Consider the following 24018-nt stretch of genomic DNA (forward strand, 5'->3'; position numbering starts at 1 on the left):
TACGGGCACAGAACCTCTTTCATCCTGAGGGCCAAATTCCATTTCGGTGAAGCTCTCAGGGGCCGCATTCCAGTGGTAGGAGGGGCTGAAGGCAAAAAGGGGGCAGGATCAAAAACACCAGCATATTTTAGCTTCAAGCTCTTACGGCCAGTAATAAAGCCTTGGGAGAGGCATTTCAACCTTTTAGAATAGGGAAAATCCTGCCTCCAAACCAGGAAATCTCCAAATGATTAGTGGTTGGGGGAAAGGGAGCATAGCCTTCTGGGGAACCCTGGAGGGGCAGATGTGCCCCCCAGGCTTGAGATTCTGCACCCCTACCTTAATGAGTTTACTTCGGATCGCCAGCCTAGAATACCTGAGAATTTTTTATCCACAGCACCCTTCCTAACCACAAAAGGCAGGGCCCAGACTCTTACTGGATGGGTTTGCTATGGGTCATAATTATGTCCTCCACTCCTAACAGGGAGGTCATCTGGTCAAAACTGTCTAATCTTGGATGCTCCTCCCCTTGTAAGCAACTTAATTTCACTCACTTTTCACATTTTAAAAAATTGTCCAACACCTTTGAACTAAACTATTTTAGCATGCAATTATGTTTAGAAATGACAATGTCTTCACAATGCATAATAGTTTATAAACTCTATTGCGACTTCATGAATATTAAACCTAAGGCTGTGATCCTAAGTACCCGTACATGAAGTAGGTTCCATTGAAATCAACTGAACTTATTTCTAAGTAAATACTTATAGGATCAGGGTATATGTTTGCAGTCAGCATCTCTTCTCCTACCAAAAATTCTGAAGATGCCACAAGTGCAACACAGACTACACATGAGATCTAAATTATGTAGCCTACCTCTTGGGTTACTAAGAACGCAATCCTATGCATATTTAGATAGAGAAAAGGCATACAACTCCCAGCATGCCCCAGCCAGCCATACATGCATAGGATTGCACCCTAAGAGACCAACATTCCTTTATTAAAGAAGTTCTAATATTTTTTTCCCTATTGCACTCACTTACTCGCACATAAGTAGGCTTATGACTAAATGCAGAGCTCTTAAAAAGGTACACTGCCAACTTCTTCATACCATAAATCGAATTCCTTTCTTGGCTTTTAGAAAAGGTATGAAGACACATCTTTTAAATTTAGCCTTTAAAATTATGTTATTGTTTTAACGTTTTAGTTTTTAATGTTCTTTTTATTGTGTTAAGGTTTTATTATTTCAATTGTTGTTCACCGCTGTGATGGCTTTTTAGCAAATAAGGTGAGATACAAGTGCTGCTGAATAATAAAATAATAATATTAATAATCCTAAATATTATTATTCATTTTTGATGGGAAATATTCTGTGAATCTCTTGGGCTCATAGGGCTGTATCCCATGTTAGTACAACTTAAGTCTCATTCAATGAGTCTACTCTATGTAGGACTAACACTGGATACAGTCCATATGCCTTTGCCATTTATGAATATACAAAAATATTTCAGAGATATAATCGGGGGCAAAAAGCCTGCCTGCCCTACAGAGGTCACAAATTGTGTTACATTCTGAAAATCTCAATTTTAATGTCAATAGGGGAAGAGTAGGAAATATATTTCATCAGCTGTTTTGCAATACCAGCTTAAAAAAAAAAAGACATAACCTTAATTGGGCATATTTTGGCTGACCATAAACTCATATACCCCCTTTGGTTGTATTCAATGTCAGTCTAACTTAAGTCCCATTCATTTCAGTGGGTCTACTCTAAAAAGGACTAATATTGGATACAAGCCATTATCAGCCCTAGTTTTAGAGGGTCAGTGTCACAAAGGGATGGATGGTGTCAGACAAGGCCCAATCTACCCCTGAAGTGGGCTGCCAGCAAGTCTCCTTGACACAGCCGCCTCTCCTTCTACACACTGCTCTTGCCTCTGGGTTGGCAACTGGTACTCCTCAGGGTGCTAGACTTGAGCCTATAACCTCAACTTGTTGTCTGCTAACACACACAGTGACCTGGTTCACACATAATGCTAAGCCACTGTGCGTTAATTAACCCATGGGGTTTTGCGGTGTGTGCCAGCCGCCATTTTGAATATGCAAGCTGTGGTATGCACATAGTATGGCTTGTTGTGCCATGCAAACCCGAGCAGCATGGGTTATGTGAGAGTTAAGCAACATGGGTTGTTCTGGAGTTATCTGAGGGTTGTTTAATCCTCACATAACCCACACTGCCTGGGTTCGCACAACATGACAAGCCACGGCATGCACGCCACAGCTTGCATATTCAAAATGGCCGCCAGCACACACTGCAATGCCCCACGGGTTAATTAACCCACCGTGGCTTAGCCTTACATGCAACTGGCCCACCCTCTTGGCATTAGTTAACAATGGCAGAGAAACACAGGCCTGTATCAAATGTCATAGCCATACCATTATTTGGCTGTTATGAATGGGCATCCCTCCCTCCACACCCTGATTCAAGGTAACACAGCTTACCTTGATGCATGGAGCAGGCAAACTATGGTTACCACAAGCTGTAATTTGCCTCTAAACCATGGTCTGAACTGGGGTATATCTGGGAATCAAGCTATGGCTGTAGTAACCATAGTTCAGAAGAAGATATCATGGCAAGCTATAGTTACTATGCAAACCAGGAAGCGAGTAAGGGTGTAGGAGGGAAAGAGAAAGGGAGGTGAGAAGAACATGAACTCCAAGCACATTCACAATGGCCAAACCACAGTTTGGTTGTGACGCCTGATTCAGGCCACAACATTTGTCAAACAGGGAAGGCCTCAGTGGCCTTTAGAAGCTTTTATTTTATAGTAAAGTGAAAGGACAGGCAAACGGGATGGGTTTTGTTTTTTTTAAGTGACAGTCAACGATGGCAATGTTCCTTTCCAGTGATCTTTCTCCCTTTAAGACATGTGACTAAAACCAAGGAAAGCATGATAAAAACCAAGAAACACACACACACACACACACATCCCCATGAAAGGAAATCTACAGCTAACAACACACAAAGTTTTGGAGTCCAAATGATGTGAACGTTTTGAAAAATAGTCAAATTCAATCCCAGTGCTAGAGCAAATATGCCATGGTTTCAATGCTTTTTTTGCTATTGGTTTCAGCAGTACCAGAACCTGAGCAATAATGGATTGAAACTGCATGAGGGAAACCACACAACTTGTGGCCAACAAAGTTAAACACTGCCCGTTAACTGCGTACGGCAGCCTATCAGAGGCTTACAGCCCAATTCTATGCATATTACTCAGAAGTCAGTCCTGCCGTATTGAATGGGCAGGTAAGTGCATATAACACCACAACCTCAATAAAAAGTTCTGGTTTCAGCTGCCTGCCAGAGACTAAAAACACATGAGTATTATCAAGTGTCTGGTGGGTTGTGTTTTGACTTGAAAGGGCATTAATTGTGCAGGTTTGTATTAGAGGAAAAAAGGGGGGATACAAGTCCTTCATCCTTCAGGTTAGTCTGACTTTCAAAACACACACACACACACGCATATATATATAAAAACAAAGTTTTTCAAGGAATGGTTTATACCCCACAGAACAGGACAGTTTTTTTACAAACCTCTACAGAATAAAGCAAGAACAAAATAAGTTAATTACTGGGAACAAAGCTAAGGCACTAAAACTGCAGCAGGCAAAGAAGAAAAACAAACAAAACCTCACACATCTTGACTTGACAAATGCTCCAAGCCATGAAGTCCTTGGAAGGATCCTGGTACTACCATTTCCTAAAATACATTATGATGTTAGGGGGAGGGAGGGAAAGGAAGGGTGAAGAAAAACTTGACCATACCCCTGGTTTTGCTTACATTATTAAAAAAGGGTTATGCTGTTCTCCCAGAGGAATTTGCAGGTATTGTTTCTAAAGCAACGTTTTCCCCCAAACACACACAGAGTTGACGAGACAACTTTGGTACATCTTGGACTTTTCTTCTGGAACTTTCCTCCCCTTATGAAATTCCAAGATGGATGCCAGCCTTTATCCCTTGTTTTGCCATGATGCGCAGGTGGTGTGATTGATTCATGTATCTTCTTTGTCCCTACAATCAACAGGTGGCAGTTCTCCCATGTGTGTTGCACGGATGCTTCATTCTTCTTTTTTAATCATCACAACTTAATAAATATTGATTGCTGGCTCTGCTTTTGCAGGGTGTCACTAAGGGGAAAGACACTAGAGATGGCTACATCCACTATGCCTTGGCAAAGCTCTGCATAAAGTTTCCTAAAAACCAAAATCAAGAAGGGAGACGTTAAGATTAAAAATCTAACTTAGAAAACAAAACAAAACCATCATGTGTTGATTCAAACTAATTGGTACACCGGCCCCCATGAAAAAACTGATGTCACAAGAGACATCGCCTTACCCATTTTGACTATGGAATTCACTACCACAGATGTAGCGATGGCCACAAATATGGGTGGCTTTAAATGGAGATTAGATAAATTCATGGAGGAGAAGGCTATCAACAGCTACTAGTCCTGATGGCTATAAGCTGCCTCCAGTATCAGAGGCAGTATGTCCATGTACACCAGTTCCTGGGGAACATGAGAGGGAGGGTGCTGTTGCACTCATGGGTTTCCTAAAGGCAGCCAGTTGGCCACTGTGTAAACAGAAAGCTGGACTAGATGGACCTTTCATCTGATTCAGCATAGCTCTTCTTATGACTCCAGCCCAGAACCTTGCATTCTTTCCAATGACAGCTATGGCAGAGGCAAACTTCAATACCTTTTCCAACTTGTGAGCATAGATCCCAACTGCTAAATCCCTGGGGGGGTTTAATTACTCTAAACTTGAATCTAATTTATATCACAATGTACTATCATCATCCTGATTAACAGATTCAGCTGCAAGAGGGAATATCAAGAGTCAAGGGGCCAATTTGCATGCAATTAATATTGTTTACACATAATTTTATTAATATTATTTATTTATAAGCTTTCAGCTGCCAAGCCCTGAACTAAACCCAGATTCAGAACTAATCTTCAACTCCCATCAGCCCCAGCCAGCATGACAAATGGTGAGGGATGATGGGAGTTATAGTCCCAGAGATTTTGGAGGGCACCAGGTTGGGGAAGACAGATCTACAGGGTTCTTGTTGGAAGGCAATTTCCAGAGGGGTAGCCATGATAGTCTGTTGCAGCAAAAGCAACAAAGGGTCTTGTGGCACCTTAAAGACTACAGTCCATTTTGTCAGATGCATGAAGTGTTATCCTGAGTTACAAGTATATACACATGGTGGAAATTGTAAAGTGAGGTCAGTGGGAAATGAAATGCACTTTCTGTACTTTCTGCATTTCATTTCCCTATGACCTCATTGTATACAAGCCCACCCCATGTGTGTTACATATTCCTGTAACTCAAGGTAACAATTAATGCACGTGATGAAGTGGGCTACAGTCCACGAAAACCTACGCCATCATAAATTTGTTAGTCTTTAAGGTGTCACAAGATTCTTTGTGATTTTGTTGGAAGTTGGAAAGGCTTTGTCCTTTGATATTATTGTGCTGGGAGGAACAGGGTTTCAGAATCCCTGCTAGGATCCACCATGAATACAGACCACCACCCCACAAGAATGTTCAACAAGCACAGACAGAGGGTGGACAAGCCAGCTGGCCAAGACTCTAGAAATGTATCAAGACATCTGTTCTTTAATCCTCTGTCAGTTCGCTTTCATGTGTAGTCTTACTGGTATGAAACTAGCATCCAGTGTTGCTAACAAGCTGATATAAATAGCAGAAACACAATTGTCTACATGCACCAACTGATCCCTTTGGCTATTTTATTTTCATGGTCAAAATTCAAGACTGCTGGTGTTCGTAACCTCTGTCACCTCCTCCATCCCTCCCTGGTTGCAGGAGTGAATGGGAATGTTTCTGAAACCCGAGGAACAAGCAATTTTGCCTTTTGAAATTCCTGTCCTACCACATGAGGAGGCCCTTTAAATGGGTAATTCTGTATTCCAAGGGATTGTGTTTGACTGATCTTACACTAGTATGCAACAGTTTTTTGTGCTATTGCCTGCAGCTGCTCCAACAAGGAACAGTTTGAAAGCAGATTTTGGAAGGAGCAGAAATGCATTCATTCATGCAGATTCCCTTTCCAGGTTAATAGGTTGTTCCCTATACTGCTTTGACTACTGCATTCTTCTTCTGCTCCTCCTGCGGTTTTCCACTGTTGAATCTTTGTGCACTCTCACATCTGTCCAGCACTCTGCTGCCAAAATTATTCCCCTCTCTCGTCACTTAGACCACGTGACGCCCCTCCTTAAACCCCACCGCTGGCTTCCTGTCCACTCCTGCATCCTGCACAAGCTTTTTGCCCTCATCTTCAAACCCCTTCATGGCCTTGGCCGCTCATCTCTCTGTGCTTAGATCCTGACATGTCCCTTCATGTGATCTTTGCTTGGCCAGCTCCAGTGCCCACAGCTGTCCAAAGCTCTTCCTGGAATGACTCTCCCTTGCTTCCCCTTGCACCAAGAACTACATCCTAGAACACCTCCATGCTACCCCCGTCCTTATTTCTTTTAAGTCCTTCCTCATGACTCACCTTTTTCTGGGAAGCCTTTAGATCATCCCTCCAGTCCAGCCTACCCCAACCTGGTGCGCTCCAGATGTTTTGGACTACCATTCCCAGCATTCTTGATCATTGGCCATGTTGGCTGAGGCTGATGGGAGTTGAAGTCCAACACATCTGGAGGGCACCAGCAGGGTTGTTGAACCTCTTTCAGCCCATGGACCAAATAAGCTTTTGGGGGTTGCATTCTAGTGGTGGGCAGAGCCAAAGGCAAAAGGGGAAGAACCAAAATGCAAAAAATACCAGCATACTTTAGCTTAAAGTTCTTACTGCCAGTAATGCAGTTTTATGTGCGACATTTCAACCTTTTAGAATGGGGAGGGGGAGAGAGAAACGGTGCAAAAGCCAGGAAACCATCAAATGATCAGTGGTCGGAGGATAAGGGAAGTGGCCACCGGGGAAACCCCAGAAAGCCTAGACTGGGAGCCCAAGCAGGCCAAATTTGGCCTGAGCCTCATCACCACTGGCAGAAAGCAAGGGCCAGGCAGTTTACTTAAGATCACTCTGCTGAGGGCGTCTTTTCTCACCTCTTCTCCTCCCTTGAGAGGAGGAACTCCAGTTGCTTGGAGAGTGGGGGAGAGGACAGTTTTAGGGCAAAGTGCCACCTGGATGGGCCCCCTCCACTAGGTAGGTTTACCTAGAGCCAAGCAGCAATAGCGTTCCAAGCAGCACCAGGCAAATGACCTCCATTTTAGTTTCTCACAATGTCTCTGATGTAGTGATGCTTTGGGGCATTGTGCGAAGTTAAAATGGCAGCTAGATGCAGCAGCCCAGTGCTGCTTGGAGAGTCAGGCCAGAAAATATATTTTAAGAGGACTCCCCAGGCAGGCATCAGCACTGGGACTCTGGCCATTATCCAAGGCTGCCAGTCCCTGGGAGAGGGGGACGAAATGTTTGTGTCTATTGTTCCCACCCAAACCTCGCCCTTTGGTGACAGCTTTAAAATCACATCGTATTTTTTTGACAGAAATTCCAGGGAACATATTGAGGCACCACAAACATATACTCAGGGGAGTGTATTAGCGTGCAACAAAAATAGGAATGCTTACTGAGCACATGCAGGGGCGCCATTGACTTCGATTAGCCAGACCTTCAAGTCTTCATCAACCATGAAATCGAAGCCAAAGAGCTGGAAGCTCTGGTAGTGAAGGTGTTTGGTGCTGATAGCAGGTTCTATACACATAAGGCAGCTTCTGCAAAAAGGATGGAACACTCCTGAATCAGCCACCAGCATTGTTTTGGGTTTCTAAGGCTGCAATCCTATGCATGTTTAGACAGAAAAAAAAGTTCTGCAACTCCCAGCATGCCTCAGCCAGCATGGCTTGCTGGGGCATGCTGGGAGTTGCAGGACTTTTTTTCTGTCTAAACATGCATAGGATTGCACCCTAAATGACCTCCCATTCAGTCTCTGAGGTCTACGCCAGCTTTCCCCAACCTGGTGCCCTCCAGATGTGTGGGACTACAACTCCCATCCTCACTGACAATTGGTCATTCTGGCTTGGGTTGATGGAATTTGTGCTCCAAACCATCTGGAGAGCACCATGTTGGGGAAAGCTGGTGTAGCATAGGGCTGTCTCATTATGCCTGATCTTGTTGGACGAGGCTTCTTTAAGTCCTCCAACCTGCTGGAACTGGGCCCAGTAACTAACAGCTGGCCCTCCTTTTGTTACAGCTTGACTGGGAACAGGTGGGTCATTCTCCGGCATCCTCCCTTATTTATTTATTTATTTATTTATTTATTTATTTAATTTCTATACCGCCCAATAGCCAAAGCCCTTCAGCAAAGTCTGATAAAAGTATGCCACACTCTGATGGGGGAGGGGAATAGCTGTAGTTGGAAGGACTGGAATCTTGGTCTCTGTCTCTCTTCTCCGTTAAGGAGGTAGAGAATTGAGAGGTATCTCCTGGGAACTGGAGTATGGGAGCAAGTGATTAAAGTATGCAGGACATATAGAGTGTAAGACTGTCTTTACATTAAAGAAAACCCACAGTCCTCCCACTGTGGAGCCTTTCTGCGTTTACAGCGGGCTCCCAGACGGCGACCACAAGATCCCCGAGAGGGAATTTTTAATTTTCAAGGTTCCATAGACAGCAATGAAACAGCGCCACCTAGTGGCTGTTTTAACAGTGTAACAATCTGACTTAAACAGTTCATTATTTCCGGATCTTTTTGAGATGGAATAACCAGGAAATACCTCTGGATGTGCCCTGGAGGTTAACAATGTCATGAAAAGGACCTGCAAACTTCTGTGAGTGAGCAATCTGAATAGCAGGGTAAAAGCTCCATGTGAAGAAGCCCTAAGTTAGGTTTGTTTTTCATCCTCTGTTTATCTTCTGTTTTGTATTAGTAAAGATTACCTTTTGGACTAATCTGGTTGGTAAGAGTTTGAGATTTCTGACCTACACTCCAGGGAGAGGATATCTCCTCCCACATGATCTAACCACTCTGAAGCTACTACCAAAGTTATTAGCTCTAAACTGTAAATAGTGAGTTGCTTCATAAAATTCCAAGTTCCAAGCCCCAAACGTCATAACCAAAACCAGAATCTCATTGGACTGGAGGCCATTCGCATTAAGAATGAGAAGTCTGACCATTTTTAGGGTGGAAAAATGTGTCTGCCTGTGCCAATGTTCATTTCAGCACTAATGTGTGCCCTTGCCTCTGACTCAGATGCCTAAGTGCATTACTCATCTCCAATAAAGATCAGAAGTGTAAGTAGGAACCCAGTTAACAATAAGTAGATCTGGCTTCAGTTCATGATTCCCCCATATGTTTACCGAGATATTTTTAGCATCCAGCATTACAAAGAAATGCCCATTAACTGAACCCTGAAAGCCATTTTTTCCAGGAAAGGTCATTTCGGGAAGAGGCAATTGGAGTGGAAGAGTAAAAGGAGGAGCGAAAAGGAATGCTTGCTCCTCTCCTTAGCTGCCATCTCTACTGCACTTCATCTCGGGGGGGGGGGGGGAGAGTGCTGTGGTTTGGTTACATGTTTTTGCATATCATTTGTAGTCAGGCCCTTAGCTCTTCTTTTTTAAGATAAGAGATAAGCATAGCACTTTGGCTGTAAAATGTGTTGTGATCCAGTGATGCCTTCAGCTGCAGGAGCTTTTGGGAGATATGGATCTCTTCTGCCCACAATGACTTCCCATCAATGAATGGGCCTTCTCTGTGCATGCACGTAAAGGGGTGCCCTCTCCACGGAAGTTAAAGGGGAAACAAGGGCTACATAAGTACAATCTTGGGCTAAGTCTTACTGTGCACACATAAAGTAACTGCAGTAATGGTACTGGGCACTGTGGCGTAGTGGTTAGAGTCTTCAAGTAGGACCAGGGAGATCAAGATTCAACCCTCACTCAGCCACGAAGCTCACTGGGTGTCCTTGGTCAACCTCTCTCCCTCCCTCCCTCTCCACCTAACCTACCTCAAAGGGTTGTTATGATGGGGATACAATGTGGAGGGAGAACAACGGAAGCTGCTTTGCACTTGGAGGAAATAAATAACAGCAACCTTTGCCTTGGTAGGATCTTCATGGTAGTGTTGTAACAAACAAAAAGTGCGTTACCTTATTATATTTTTGACTTGTAGTAAGATTGTATTTTCCAGAGTAATGTTCAAAGCACTCATCAGATACTGATTAAACTCCTCAAAAAACATCTCGTTCCCTTCTTCATATCTCCCATAGTTTTTAGAATATTCCTTCTGTATGCAGTGATTGGTCAAATGGCAGGTTTTGTCTAGAAAATTAGCGCTATTGTAAGGTTCTGAAGAGGTCCGTAGAACGCCTTCTCTGTAGAGGTAGATATTATATTGGTGATCCACTAGTACCCAGCTTCTAAAAGTTAAAAGAAAATACAGAATGTGGGTGGTGGTTGTTTTTTTTAAAAAAATCATGTCTCAAAATTCCAATTCAGGAGAATAAGATTTAATAGCTAATCTTTCATTTCATCCAGTTATTAAAGCAAGTTTTAAGTATAAATATATATAAAAAAACCTGGTTACCTAATATCAAATTTGCGATGACCCGGTTCTAACAGCATAGGCTTCTCGAGATATTTCTGAATCACATGCACTTGCCCTTGATTATCTATAAAGTCTAGAAGTTCAGTAGCCTCTGAAGAAATAAGAATCCCTTCACCTAACCAGGAAAAAAAAGAATAAAAGTCAAAATGTTGGACAGGGGGACTACCACCATCACCATACAACTACAACATATACTTTTATTTTGTGTATTATATTTATATTGTGACCATGATAAAAATCGCTGGGCAGCTAACACCATTAAAACAATAAAATACAACACATCTAATATAACCATCAACAGAGAGGAATAAGTGCACAACAGAGATCCAGTCATATTCACTGACAGCTCGTAAATGTCTGGGTAAACAGCCTGGTGCTGAAATGCCAGTAAACCTGGTGCCAGGCACAGATTTTGAGGGAGGGAATTCCAGAGTCAGGGTACCACAGCAGAGAGGGTCTTCCGTTGTGTTACAACCTGATGTACTTCCCCTAGTGGTGGGACAACAAGACAGGCCTCTCCCTCAGATCTAATGAGCCGGCTGTTACTGGGAGAGGCATTCCTTCAGATACCTTTACATCCCTTCTCAGTAGTGGCCCTGCACCTCTGGAATCAACTTCCACCTGGGGTTGTCAGGCCCCTTCTTTGCATGTCTTCAGGAAAGCTCTGAAAACCCACCCATTTTCACTAGCCTTCCCTTAAGTCTGGGCCTGTTGTTTCTTATTGATAAGTTTAGATATGTAATGGTTTTAACTGGCACTCTCTGTTTTTATGGATTTGATTGAAACATGTCTTTATGGATTTTTATTGTATCCACTTTGTGTGGTTTTTATCTTGTGCGCTGCCTTGAGAGGGCTCCACCCTTAAAGGCAACTAGAAATAATTTTAAATCGATAGATCCCTCAGTAGCACCCAACTAGTCCTTCAGCATCACCAGACTTCCCAAGCCAAGAGGATCATGGGTGGCTGTGACAACCTCTCAACCAGTGGAAGCTGGTGGCTCAGATGTTGGTGGGCCGGTGAATCCACTCCGGGTTTCAATCAGAACCAGGCAGCACTCTAAAGGAGCTATCTAAGGTGCAAATGTTGGACAGCAACTTTAGAGTTCTGACTGAAACCCGGAGCAGATTCACTGCCCCACTGACACTAGAACCACCAGCCTCCACTGCTCCCAACTGGAATGGCCTGTAGTTCTCTCCTCCACCCAGTAGCCCCAGCTACACAAGGAGCAACCACTTTATCTAGAGGGATCCTGGCACATGAGAGAAGGAGAGGCAGAGCAAAGAACATCCTTGCTGGCCATGCTGACTGCGTGACATCAGGAAATGGGGAGTGTCAAAAATGACAACCTGTTTTCCATCATAAGATTAGGCCAGGCAGTCATGTAACCACCTGGGATTGTGTGTTATCTAGAGGCTCCTCGGCCATTTGCTCAAGGCCAGGCGCAGTCCCTGCTAATTGGGAAGTACTAAAGCTGGAGTTTGGGGGGGGGGGAGTTCCAGCCTCATGGAGGCAAGGGTGGTCCACCCAGGGGCTGGGCCAGTGGTTGGCTGAAGGAAAATCAGCCCTGGGTTGCCAGATCTGGGCTTTAACAGAGGGCTGAGGTGGAGGCATGGTGTCTTCCTTTTTCCTGGTGGTTCTGGACAACCAGCAGATTGCTGGTTGCTGTCCAGGGAGATCCATACTTAGGCGTGTACGGATAGGCCAGGTAGCTTTATTACTTTGGCTTGGGTGTGCGTTCATAAAGCTCCCTGTATATGGTTAAATAATTGGCTTTGTACCCTCTTGTGTAACTTGCTACTTCCATTCTTCCCTTTCCCTCTACCCCGTTATTTTTATCTTAATAAACCTTTATCCAACCTTTAGTTGGTGTGATTTCTCTGCATAACCTCAGTGCTAATTTCAGTGCCTCTTGGCTTAGGAGGGTGGCTACAGGGTATTTTGGGGGACTGGAAGGCTGCGTTTGGCCTGTCCTATTTTTGGAAGGAGAGCCAGGATCATTTCCTGAGTGGTCCTACCTCGCAGGGAGGTTGGGTCTGGTCCCAACAGATCCTTCACAGGGAGGTTAAATTTTCAGCAAGGGAGGATAATAAGGCAAGGCGAGAGCCTCCTTGTCTGGTTTCCATCTTTCCTGGCTGGCCAGTTAGGATATTCTAGGGCCCCCCTCCATAGATATACTGAAGGGAGTGGGACCATTCCTGCCAGCCCCACCCCAACATTTCACACCCTGCTGGCCCCCAGCATCTATGCGTTCAGTGCAACTTTTGCGTTGACAGCCTACGTGCGTACAGGTGCACGTGCACAGGCTCCCCTTTCAAACGTCACACAGACATCAGGAGCAGGGCCAATGCACCACGTGATGTCGGGGGCATGGCCAGTGGGGGCGCTCCCGCTCCTCCCCCCCATGCACTGGACGTATGCCAAAAGGGTTGTCTGAACAACCCAGCATCTAGTCAAAGTACAGAGCTTACTGGTTAAAACTTTAAAACGAACACTCATGGAGAGAGCCTGTAGCTCAGTGGTAGAGGAGATGCTTTGCATGCAGGTTCGATCTCTGGCATCTCCAAGGAGGGCTGGAAAAACTCCTTCCTGAAACCCTGGGGAGCCACTACCAGTCACTGTCGAAAATACTGGGCTACATGGACCCAGTATTGGCCCGACTCAGTATAAGGCAGCTTCCTATGTTCCTGTATTCCTAACAGGAACAGTCCTCCACAAGCCCAGGTCGGTCTGAATGACGTACATGGTCTCCTAAACTATTTTGTGGTTTCTTGGAATTTAATGTATGGTCAGCACAAATGGATTTTCTGAGGCCTTTTGACAGCCAAAAGATTGATATTACAACATTGGAAGGATAAATGTTCACCTGCTACAATGCAGTGGACTGAGGACCTAACAACTCTACCAACATTTGAATGGGTGGTATATAGGCGCCACTCACGAATGGATAAATATATGGATATTTGGTCTCCTTTCCTTGAAGCTTACACATACTCTCATGTTTTATTTGAGTTTTTTTAGAAAGTTGTATCTAATGGAATATTGACATTTCTATGCATGTAATTTCTTGTCTTTTTTTCTTTTTTCATGATTTATTTTGTTAAAATCACAATAAAAAGATTAATGGGGGGGAAAGGGCTAGCAGTAGACATTTGTGATGAAAGTGTATTCCTCACCCATCAGGATAATAAGACTTAACATTTATATAGCATGTTTTGAGCATTCAAAGTGCTTCACATACATGCTCTCGGTAATCCTTACAACAAACTTGTAAGGCAGGTCAGCACTGTTATCCTCACACTGCCGGACCCTGAGTCCTAGCGATACTGACTTGACCAAGGCTAACTAGTGAGTTTGTGGCAGAGATGAAATTTGAATTTGGGACCTTTGGAGGCACAGTTCAGGCTTTCAGACATCACAGTACCCTAGCATCTATAGCAGGGATAGGCAACCTGGTGCACTCTGGATGTTTTGGACTACAAGTCCCATAAGATCCAGCCAACATGGCCCAATGGTCAGGTATTATGGGAGCTGTAGTCCAAAACATCTGGAGGGTACCAGATTGCCTACCCGTAAGCTATAGGATCAATGAAAAGTTGTATAATGAAAACTAATGCATTCCAGAGTCTTTGCCAGACGCTAACCTTTGGCACCTGCCGAAGATTTGGCTATCCACACGCTCCCCTCTCCGCTCTCTTTCCTCTTCTGGTAGGATGCCAGGAAGACTTCCCTTTCATCCGTTCTTGTGTTGTTTATCAGATGATGAATCCCATTCTGTGCCGGAGCTACTGGAGTCTTCAGGTTAGTTGGATAAATCACATACGATTCTGGGAACCATGTGTAAGACTCTGCCAATTCAGGACTTGTCTTAATTAGTCTAAACAGAAAGTCAGGGGAGCGGGGGAGATTTCATTTGGTCTTGTTAACACTAAGCTCCAAGTATGTCTATAGGGCACATTGCATTTAAATACCATTCACATTAACACCAACATGTCTCTCCGCTGGAACATTTATAGGTATTCACTACATGGGTCTGAGCTAACACACAGCATCAGCACAGGAGGACATGGAGACTTGACATGTGAAATAGGGGCATCACCCTGAACGTATTTCCAGATCTTACAGCCAGGGGATGCCCCTGCTGAATGAGGTGAGGCCGGAGGCTGCTAAGGAAGAGGGCCTTTTCAGGGGTGGCTCCTGGCTGTGGTGTCCCATCCCATCCCCCAGGCTTGCCGGGTGCCTACATTGTGGTCATTTCGGCACCAGATGAAGACCTTTTCATTTTCCCAGGCTTTTTAGTCCTTCAGTTTTACAAAGTGCATTTTTAGATCTTTGCACAGCTGCTGGCTTTTACTCTGGTTTGTTTGTTTTTTTACTTCAGTTTCATTCTGTTTTAAGCTTAAGGTTTTTATATTATGTTTATTGTACTTTATGGTTTTAAGTTTTGTTTTGTGAACTGCCCAGAGCGCTTCGAATATTGGGCAGTACAGAAATTTCATAAATAAATAACTTTTGGAACCAATCCTGTGGCAAATGTAATGTACTCCTTGGCCCTTGTAAAATCTCGGCCTTACGGTAGCTCAGTAGTAAAGCACCTGCTTTGCTTGCAGAAGTTCCCAGCACCCTTATTTCAGCTTCCAGTACCTTGAAACCTTGACCTTGCTGCTTCTTGGTCTAATCTCCTGTGCTGCTGACCACTGGACCCCTGATAAGGCCCTGCTTTTGGACTGCCCATTTGCTGGTCTGATAAAACTGTGCTCTGACCTTTTGCCTGCCCGATGACTTTGCTAAACAGATTTGCCCTATACTTGGCCCCAGGGCTGAGCCTGTCCCAGCCACAGCAGGACACCCATAAGCATAGCGAGTTGGGTCCTTGGTCTATCCAGTCTACCGAACTTGACAGTTGCTCTCCAAGGCCTCGGCCAGAGTTGTTTCCCGACCCTGCTACACAGGATCTGTTTACTGGAGATACCAGCGATTGAACCTTGGACTCTCTGTACATGGAACATGATCATCCCAGAATGCAGGACACGGAATAATGGGCTCAAGTTACAGGAAGCCAGATTCCAGCTGAACATCAGGAAAAACTTCCTGACTGCTAGAGCAATACGACAATGGAACCCATGACCTAGGGAGGTAGTGGGCTCTCCCACACTGGAGGCATTCAAGACAAGGCTGGACAGCCATCTGCCAGGGATGCTCTGACTTGGATTCCTGCATTGAGCAGGGGGTTGGACTCGATGGCCTTGTAGGCCCCTTCCAACCCTACTATTCTATGATTCTATGAACATGCGCTCCACCACAGAGCTATGGCTCCCTCTGAGCCTTGGCCCAGGCCAGCTTCCAAATGCTTCATGTGCATCTGCTGCCATGAACAGAATTTAGGATATGTTTGGCCTTTGGGAAAGCACTGCAAACCAAAGGTAAAAACCCAACACAACTCCTACTTGGAGTAGACCCATTAAATAAACAGGACTAACTTAAGTCCCATTCATTTCAATGGGTCCACTGGAGTTGTGTTGGATTGTACTCGAACGTTGCTATTTGCGGTGTTCCTAAAAAGCCATTTTGATTTACATAAGAGCATAAGGAGAGCCCTGCTGGACAAGACCAAAGGTCCATCTAGTACGATATCCTCTTTCCCCACAGTGGCCAACCAGACGTCTATGGGAAGCCTGCAAGCAAGCGTGCTGCTTCCAACCCTGGAGGTAGTGTATCACCCTCTTGACTAGTAGCCATTGACAGCCTTCTTCTCCAGGAATTTGTCTAATCCCCTTTTAAAGCCATCAAAATTGGTGGCCATCACTACATCTTGCGGTAGCGAATTCCAAGTTTAACTATGTGAAAGGATGCTTCCTTTTATCTGTCCCAAATCCCCCACCATTTAGCTTGATGAGTTGAGCCTAGTTTCTAGGGTTACGAGAGAGGAGGGCAAAAAGCCTTTCTTGATCCACTTTCTCTGCACCAGGATAGAGGTCCCAGGAGTCAAACCCACACTGCAAAGGCCACCACAGATCTTCCAAACCATGACAAGTTAATTTTTGAGTATTTTATTGGGATGGTTTTGCTCAGAGTCAAGGAGTATTATAATCCATCAGATGTTTTGATAGCTTCAGGATTAAACATAAGCACTGTTTTAGGAGGAAGGTGCTCTTGTAATTCCAGCTTGATTTCTAGCATTAAAGGGCAAGCTGCATATAAATTTTGCAAAGTTCACAGACGGGTCTTAAAAGGCAATACAACTATGGCAGAATCACTGAGCCATTTATTTTTGCCTTCCCAGGGAAAGGTCAGGGATTTTTAGAAATGCTGGCTTGAAAGTAATGAGTCACATAGCCTCAAGGCTTTTCTCTATATGTAAATAAAGACCAAATCAAGAGCTTGCATAATGCAGCTATATATTACCCATTAAAACATGCCCTCAAGCATTCCCTCTCATTGAGTCCCGAAGTTTATGGAAATCGAGCAAAGTTCTGAAAGAAGAGCACTAAAGGAATGCCTCCAGTCATATTATTATTTTACTTAGTTATTTTAAAGAGTGCCTCTGATATCCTTGAAAGGAGAAGCTTGTACTCCAGGGAAATTATCTGTATTGGTACTATTGGGAAGGAGGGAGAGGAAACAGCAAATTACACACAGAGGGTAAAATCCAACTTAAGTCCTACTTAAGAGTAGACCCATTTCCCATTCATTTCAATACGTCTACTTTACATAGGACTTATGTTGGATTTTACCCAGACTGCATCCCTTTGAGATCAGTGTATTGTAACTAGCATCCAGATTCAACCAACGATGGAGGCAATGCACTTTTAAGTAGGGAGACAGCAGCAAGGATCTGGGACATGAAATTCCTACTGCTAATGGTGAGGAGCAGCGTTGAGAAGGTAGATGGGAGTGGAAATTACACGTGACAAGCTCTGGAAAAGGACGACCAGACACTCTACCGACACTCTACCGTAGGGCTGGTTCACACATGCATATTCCTCTCTTGATAACTACAGCATCACAAGTCAAACACCCCAGATAGAGCCATCGCATCATTTCACATCTCTTCAAATGCTGGCTATGCCAACATTTTTAGAGGCTATTCACTCCAGTTTTTACAGATTATGGACTATAACTTGTTATATTCCTGTAACATTCTCTCATAGTGGCTATGTTCAGATGTCATTATTTGTTTGTTTATTTATTTATAGTACTGTTATAACGCTTAATATATTAAAATCCCTAAGCAGTTATCATGATCAATCATGGTTTATTGTGATAGGAATGAGCCTAGCCTCCCCCTCGGTTCATGCGCTCCCCCTCCCTTCTCCAGTGCAGACATGAGGAGTTCCAAAGCTTTTGGTTCCATTTTTCATTAACTGTAGCTTCTTGTGTGATCCAATCCCAACAAACCACGATTAATTTTAACTATAGTTTATTTGAAACAAGCCAACTTCAAACCATGGGTTATGAAGTTGGCTTGTTTCAAACAAGTCACAGTTAAGATTGACCATAGCTTAGGATGCAGACAACACACTAAACTGTGGTTAATCTAAAACGGAAGCTTCCAATCTCCTTGCGGCCTTGCTGGACAATTAGCGGGGGAAACACACAAGCCTGGGGGGGAGCTAGGTTCATTCCCATCATGATAAACTACGGTTTATTGTGATGTCTGAATGCAGCCACATTGGGTGAAGCAGCCAAAACACAAAAGGTCATTTTGGCCCACTTTGGGAGTCTGCAGTCAGTTGCTGTGATCAAAAAACACTCCCTTGACTCTTCTTTAGACATGCTAGTAACTTGTAGAAATGGTCTTAAGCTGCTATCATGGGGACTGGTCTATTCCCAGAGAATGGGCTCTAGTCACGAAGCATATTTGCAAGACCAGCTGGTGCATGGTAGCTGCGAGAAAAGCCTATGCATATTAGCTTTCACCCAGTGGCAAGTTGGTCATGTGTATTCACTGCTATGCCTAGGATTTGGCTTTTGCAAGGCCACATGAACTGATAGTGTCACTTTGAATGTCTGCTGTGGTCTACCAGAATCCAGATCCTATGCATGTTTTTTTTTAAGGACTGTCTTTCAACAATGGTTTCCAAGGCTGGTTTACAACAATACAAACCTTAAAGCCTATTAAAATAGATTTTTAAAAATGCAAAAAGATAATCAAACCACCAACAATAAAGCAAAGCAACAATAAAGGAAAGCATCTCAACTCTGCTTCCCAAACCCAAGAGAAACACACAACCATCTTACTATGGGGTGTAAGACAACATAAACACATTGTCAGCCACTTTCAGCCATGGTCTTAAGTACATGGTCTAATGCATAGGTCTAATCACAATCGCCTTAGTTCCAAAGATAAGAGTCACAGACTATATTTTCTCAGTAAAATGCAGAGCAGGGGAACCTGCGGGCTTCCAAGTATTGTTGGACAGTGACCCCCATCAGTCCTGGCCAGCATGGCCAATGGTCAGGGCTGACAGGACTTGTATGTCAACCACAAATGGAGGGCCATATGTTCCCCCTGGTCAAATCCATCACTCTCAAACTATACAACCTTTATTTGCATATACAATATAGAACAGTTATTCTAAACATACCACAAAATGCCATATGTTTGTTTTTAATGAGAATAAAGATTTAGAATGCTAATGTTCCTTGCCCTTGGCCAAAACAGAGACCAGGTTCACATGACCCCTGCAGCCCACTGTGGTTTATTTAAGCCACGATGGGTTGCGGTGCGGGCCGGGTGACTTTTGCAAATTCAAGCCACAACTGTGGTTTCTCGTGCAAACCCAGCAAGGGTGGGTTGTTGGCATGGTTAACAAATCACTGACAACCCTAAAACAGCTCATGGGTTGTGGGTAGTTTGTTAACCACGCCAACAACCCACCCTTGCCACGTTTGCACGACAAGACAAGCCTCAGTCGTGGCTTGAATTTGGAAAAGCCACCCTGCATACACCGCTAAGCTCCAAGGGTTAATTAACCCACTGTGGCTTAGTGTGACGTGTGAACAGGGTGAGTGACAGCATTTAGAATCTTAAATAGTTAAACATGGAGGATGTGACTGGATGTAATGTAGATATGACGTCAGGGGAATGGCAAAAGGGTGCCTGTATGTTGACCTTTATAGCCCATATTTACACACACACACAAACCTTACTTCACTAAGGATGCTTTGCGACAAAGTTTATCAGCTCCTCTGTAGTAGTTCACCAGTTGTGCAAGCCCAGGTTCATGACCTAAAAAAAGGGAAACACATGAGTTTTTACATCCAGGTTCCTTGGATTTTGGAAGCTTGTGCATTCCTGTGTGTGAGAGAAAGTTTTAAAGAACAAACATTTATGCAAACAATACTGAGGGCCAAAACAGACATTACTTTAAATCCATACCAAGCAGCCATGTTTCCCCCACCCCTGTTTTACTCTACAGAAGACACAGAGCCCCCAATCCAGATCTTAAAAGTCTTCCCGCCCCCGACACTAGGGTCCAATCCAGATCAAGGGGGCCCTGCATCTGAAAACTTTTGCTCGCCTCCTCACTGCCACACCAGAGGAGGAGAGGAAGGGGGAAACACGGGAGGCTGAGACTCATTCACATAATGATAAGCCAGGGTTTACTGTTACATCTCAGTGCAGCCGATGTGTGATCTAATAATACTGAAAGGCAATACACAGATAGGGACTGACACGAAGAGATTAATGTGTCCATCTGTGTGAAGAGGCAAATTTGACCATGCGAGAAATTGGGCATCCTTTAAGTCTGACAAACATAGTGGCTGCAATCTTACAGACAGGCTGCTTAAATTCCATTTGGGGGGGGGAGAAGGATTTAAACAGCTTAACTGCAGTCAGAGTTACAGTCTAAAGTCATGTGTATACAGATCTAAACCTATATGCTGGAAGGAGCCATAACGAAACAGCAGAACACATGCTTTGCATGCAGAGAGGTGACAGGTTCAATCCCCGCCATCTCTAGTTTTTTTCTTCTTCTTCTAAAGGATCAGCTAGCACAGCTTTTCCCAACCTGGTGCCCTCCAGATGTTTTCAACAACGCACAGTATTTCTGACCACTGGCCATACTGGCTTGGGCTGATGTCTAAAACATCTGGAGGCACCAGACTGGGAGAAGGCTGAGCCAGCAGGTGATGAAAAAGATCCTTCCCCCTCTGAGAGCCTGGAGAGCTGCTATGAGATTAGGCAATCCTGAGATAGATGCACAAATAGTATAACAGGGGTAGGCACTACGTAGATCGGGATCAACTGGAAGGCCTCTGGGTGATTTGCAGTAGATTAGCAAGGGTTTCTGAATTCTAGTTATTTTATTTATTTATTTATTCTTGATTATTACATTTATAACCCGCCTTTTCCCCTTTTGCATTGAACCCAAGGTGCCATACACGGTCCTCCACTCCATTTTATCCTCACAACAACCCTTTAGGGTAAATCAAGCTGAGAGTCAGTGACTGGCTCAAAGTCAGCCAGTGAGCTTCATGGCCGAGTGGGGACTAGAACCCAGATCTCCTGAGTCCCAGTCCCACCCTTTAACCACTACACCACACTGGCTCTCTTCTTGGCCATCTTTCAGAGCAGGAGCCTTCAAAAGGTGGCGTACAATAATAAAACACACAATAAAAACCAGTATAGTCTGACAAAGCAATAAAAACAGCAATTAAAACAGCGAACTTTGAATCTTTGTGCCTTCAAACCATAGAGAACATAAAAATACTCTTACCTAACATTTATAACATCCTTTGGGCAGCAATGATGGGTGTCGCATAAAGTTTAAAGATGGTCTGGGAAACTGATCTACAATGCCAAATAGACAATGACATTTGGACCAAACTTTGGACCAAACTTTGGACCTACCTTTTAAGACCATCTCTGCCAATTTGAAAGAGCTGACAATTAAAACAATATACAGATGGCACTTCACTCCAGCCACACTTCATCAGATGAACCCTTCCCTGTCTCCATTTTTGCTGGAGGGGATGTGGGCATGTTGGGACACTGGTCCATATGTGGTAGGACTGTCTCCAGATTTAACACTTCTGGTCTGGAGTATTTGGGGTGATTTCAGATATTCTTCCCCTTCATGGATCACTGCCTTGTTGTGGCGAAGGGGCTTGCGTAACTCAGTGAAGCCATAAGCTATGCCGTGCAGGGCCACCCAGGACGGACAGGTCATGGCAGAAGTTCTGACAAAATGTGGTCCACTAGAGAAGGAAATGGCAACCCACTCCAGTATTCTTGCCAAGAAAACCCCATGGAACGTATCACAAGGCTAAAAGATATGACGCCGGAAGATGAGCCCCTCAGGTCGGAAGGTGTCCAATATACTACTGGGGAAGAGCAGAGGGTATTTCCAAGTAGCGCCAGAAAGAGTGAAGCGGCTGGGCCAAACCCGAAAGGACACTCAGCTGTGGATGTGTCTGGTGGTGAAAAGAAGGTCCGATGCTGTAAAGAACAATATTGTTTAGGAACCTGGAATGTCAGATCAATGAATCAAGGTAAGCTGGAGGTGGTCAAACATGAGATGGCAAGATTGAACATCGACATCTTGGGAATCAGCGGACTAAAATGGACAGGCATGAGCGAATTTAATTCAGGTGACCATCGTATCTACTATTGTGGGCAAGAATTCCTTAGAAGAAATGGAGTAGCACTCATAGTCAACAAAAGGGTGGGAAAAGCAGTACTGGGGTACAATCTCAAAAATGATGGAATGATCTCAGTACGAATCCAAGGCAAACCATTCAACATCACAGTAATTCAGGTCTATGCCCCAACCACTGATGCCGAAGAAGCTGAGGTTGATGGGTTCTATGAAGACCTATAACACCTTCTAGAACTAACACCAAAAAAAGATGTCCTCTTCATCATAGGGGATTGGAATGCTAAAGTAGGAAGTCAAGAAATCACCGGGATAACAGGCAGGCATGGCCTTGGTGTACAAAATGAAGCAGGACAAAAGCTAATAGAGTTTTGCCAAGAGAACACGCTGATCATAGCAAACACTCTTTTCCAACAGCACAAGAGATGACTCTACACATGGACATCACCATATGGTCAATATCGAAATCAGATTGATTATGTCCTTTGCAGCCAAAGATGGAGAAGCTCTATACAGTCAGTAAAACAAGACCTGGAGCCGACTGTGGCTCACATCATGAGCTGCTTCTTGCAAAATTTCGGCTTAAATTGAAGAACGTAGGGAAAACCACTAAACCATTCAGGTATGACCCCAATCATATCCCTCATGAATATACAGTGGAGGTGAGGAATAGATTTCAGGGATTAGACCTGATAGACAGAGTGCCTGAGGAACTATGGACGGAGGTCCGTCACATTGTTCAGGAGGCAGCAACGAAATCCATCCCAAAGAAAAAGAAATGCAAGAAAGCCAAGTGGCTGTCTGATGAGGCTTTACAAGTAGCTGAGGAAAGAAGGGAAGCGAAAAGCAAGGGATAAAGGGGAAGAGATATCCAACTGAATGCAGAGTTCCAGAGAATAGCAAGGAGAGACAAGAAGGCCTTCTTAAATGAACAATGCAAAGAAATCAAGGAAAACAACAGAATGGGAAAGACTAGAGATCTCTTCAAGAGAATCTGAGTTATCAAGGGAATGTTTTGTGCAAAGACGGGCATGATAAAGGACAAAGAAGGCAGGGACCTAACAGAAGCAGATGAGATTAAGAAGAGGTGGCAAGAATACACAGAAGAACTATACAGGAAAGATCTGAATGTCCCTGATAGCCATGATAGTGCGGTCACTGAACTTGAGCCGGACATCCTAGAGAGTGAAGTCAAGTGGGCCTTAGGAAGCATTAGTAACAACAAAGCTAGCGGAGATGACAGTATTCCAGCTGAGCTATTTAAAATCCGAAAAGATGATGCTGTTAAAGTGCTGCATTCAATATGCTAACAAATTTGGAACACTCAACAGTGGCCGCAAGACTGGAAAAGGTCAGTTTACATTCCAATTCCAAAGAAGGGCAACGCCAAAGAGTGTTCAAACTACCGCACAATTGTGCTCATTTCACATGCCAGCAAGGTGATGCTCAAAATCCTACAAGCTAGGCTTCAGCAGTATGCAAACCGAGAACTACCGGAAGTACAAGCTGGGTTTCGAAGAGGCAGAGGAACTAGAGATCAAATCGCCAACATTCGCTGCATCATGGAGAAAGCAAGAGAATTCCAGAAAAATGTCTATTTCTGCTTCATTGACTACACTAAAGCCTTTGATTGTGTGGATCACAACAAACTGTGGCGAATTCTGAAAATGATGGGAGTACCAGACCACCTTACCTGTCTCCTGAGAAACCTGTACGAGGGTCAAGAAGCAACAGTAAGAACCAGACATGGAACAACTGAGTGGTTCAAAATTGGGAAAGGAGTACGACAATGCTGCATATTGTCACCCTG

At 44.1% G+C, this 24018-nt stretch overlaps 1 protein-coding gene across 1 annotated transcript in view; it reads right to left on the minus strand.

Moving 5' to 3' along the window:
* Positions 1-1212: 1212 nt before the first annotated feature.
* Positions 1213-24018, minus strand: part of TTL (tubulin tyrosine ligase) — a 46997-nt gene continuing 24191 nt past the window's right edge. The window contains exons 2-7 of the mRNA XM_084829080.1: positions 19759-19837; positions 14250-14482; positions 10587-10722; positions 10150-10419; positions 7633-7776; positions 1213-4231 (exon numbers count right to left, since the gene is read on the minus strand). Coding sequence (XP_084685206.1) covers positions 4117-4231; positions 7633-7776; positions 10150-10419; positions 10587-10722; positions 14250-14482; positions 19759-19837 — 977 coding nt within the window. The 3' untranslated portion in view covers positions 1213-4116. The remainder of the gene's footprint in view (positions 4232-7632; positions 7777-10149; positions 10420-10586; positions 10723-14249; positions 14483-19758; positions 19838-24018) is intronic.

Source organism: Heloderma suspectum, chromosome 1 (assembly GCF_057233095.1).
Source record: "Heloderma suspectum isolate Gila_16-S chromosome 1, 16-S_ref, whole genome shotgun sequence".
NCBI classification, from domain to species: Eukaryota; Metazoa; Chordata; class Lepidosauria; order Squamata; family Helodermatidae; genus Heloderma; species Heloderma suspectum.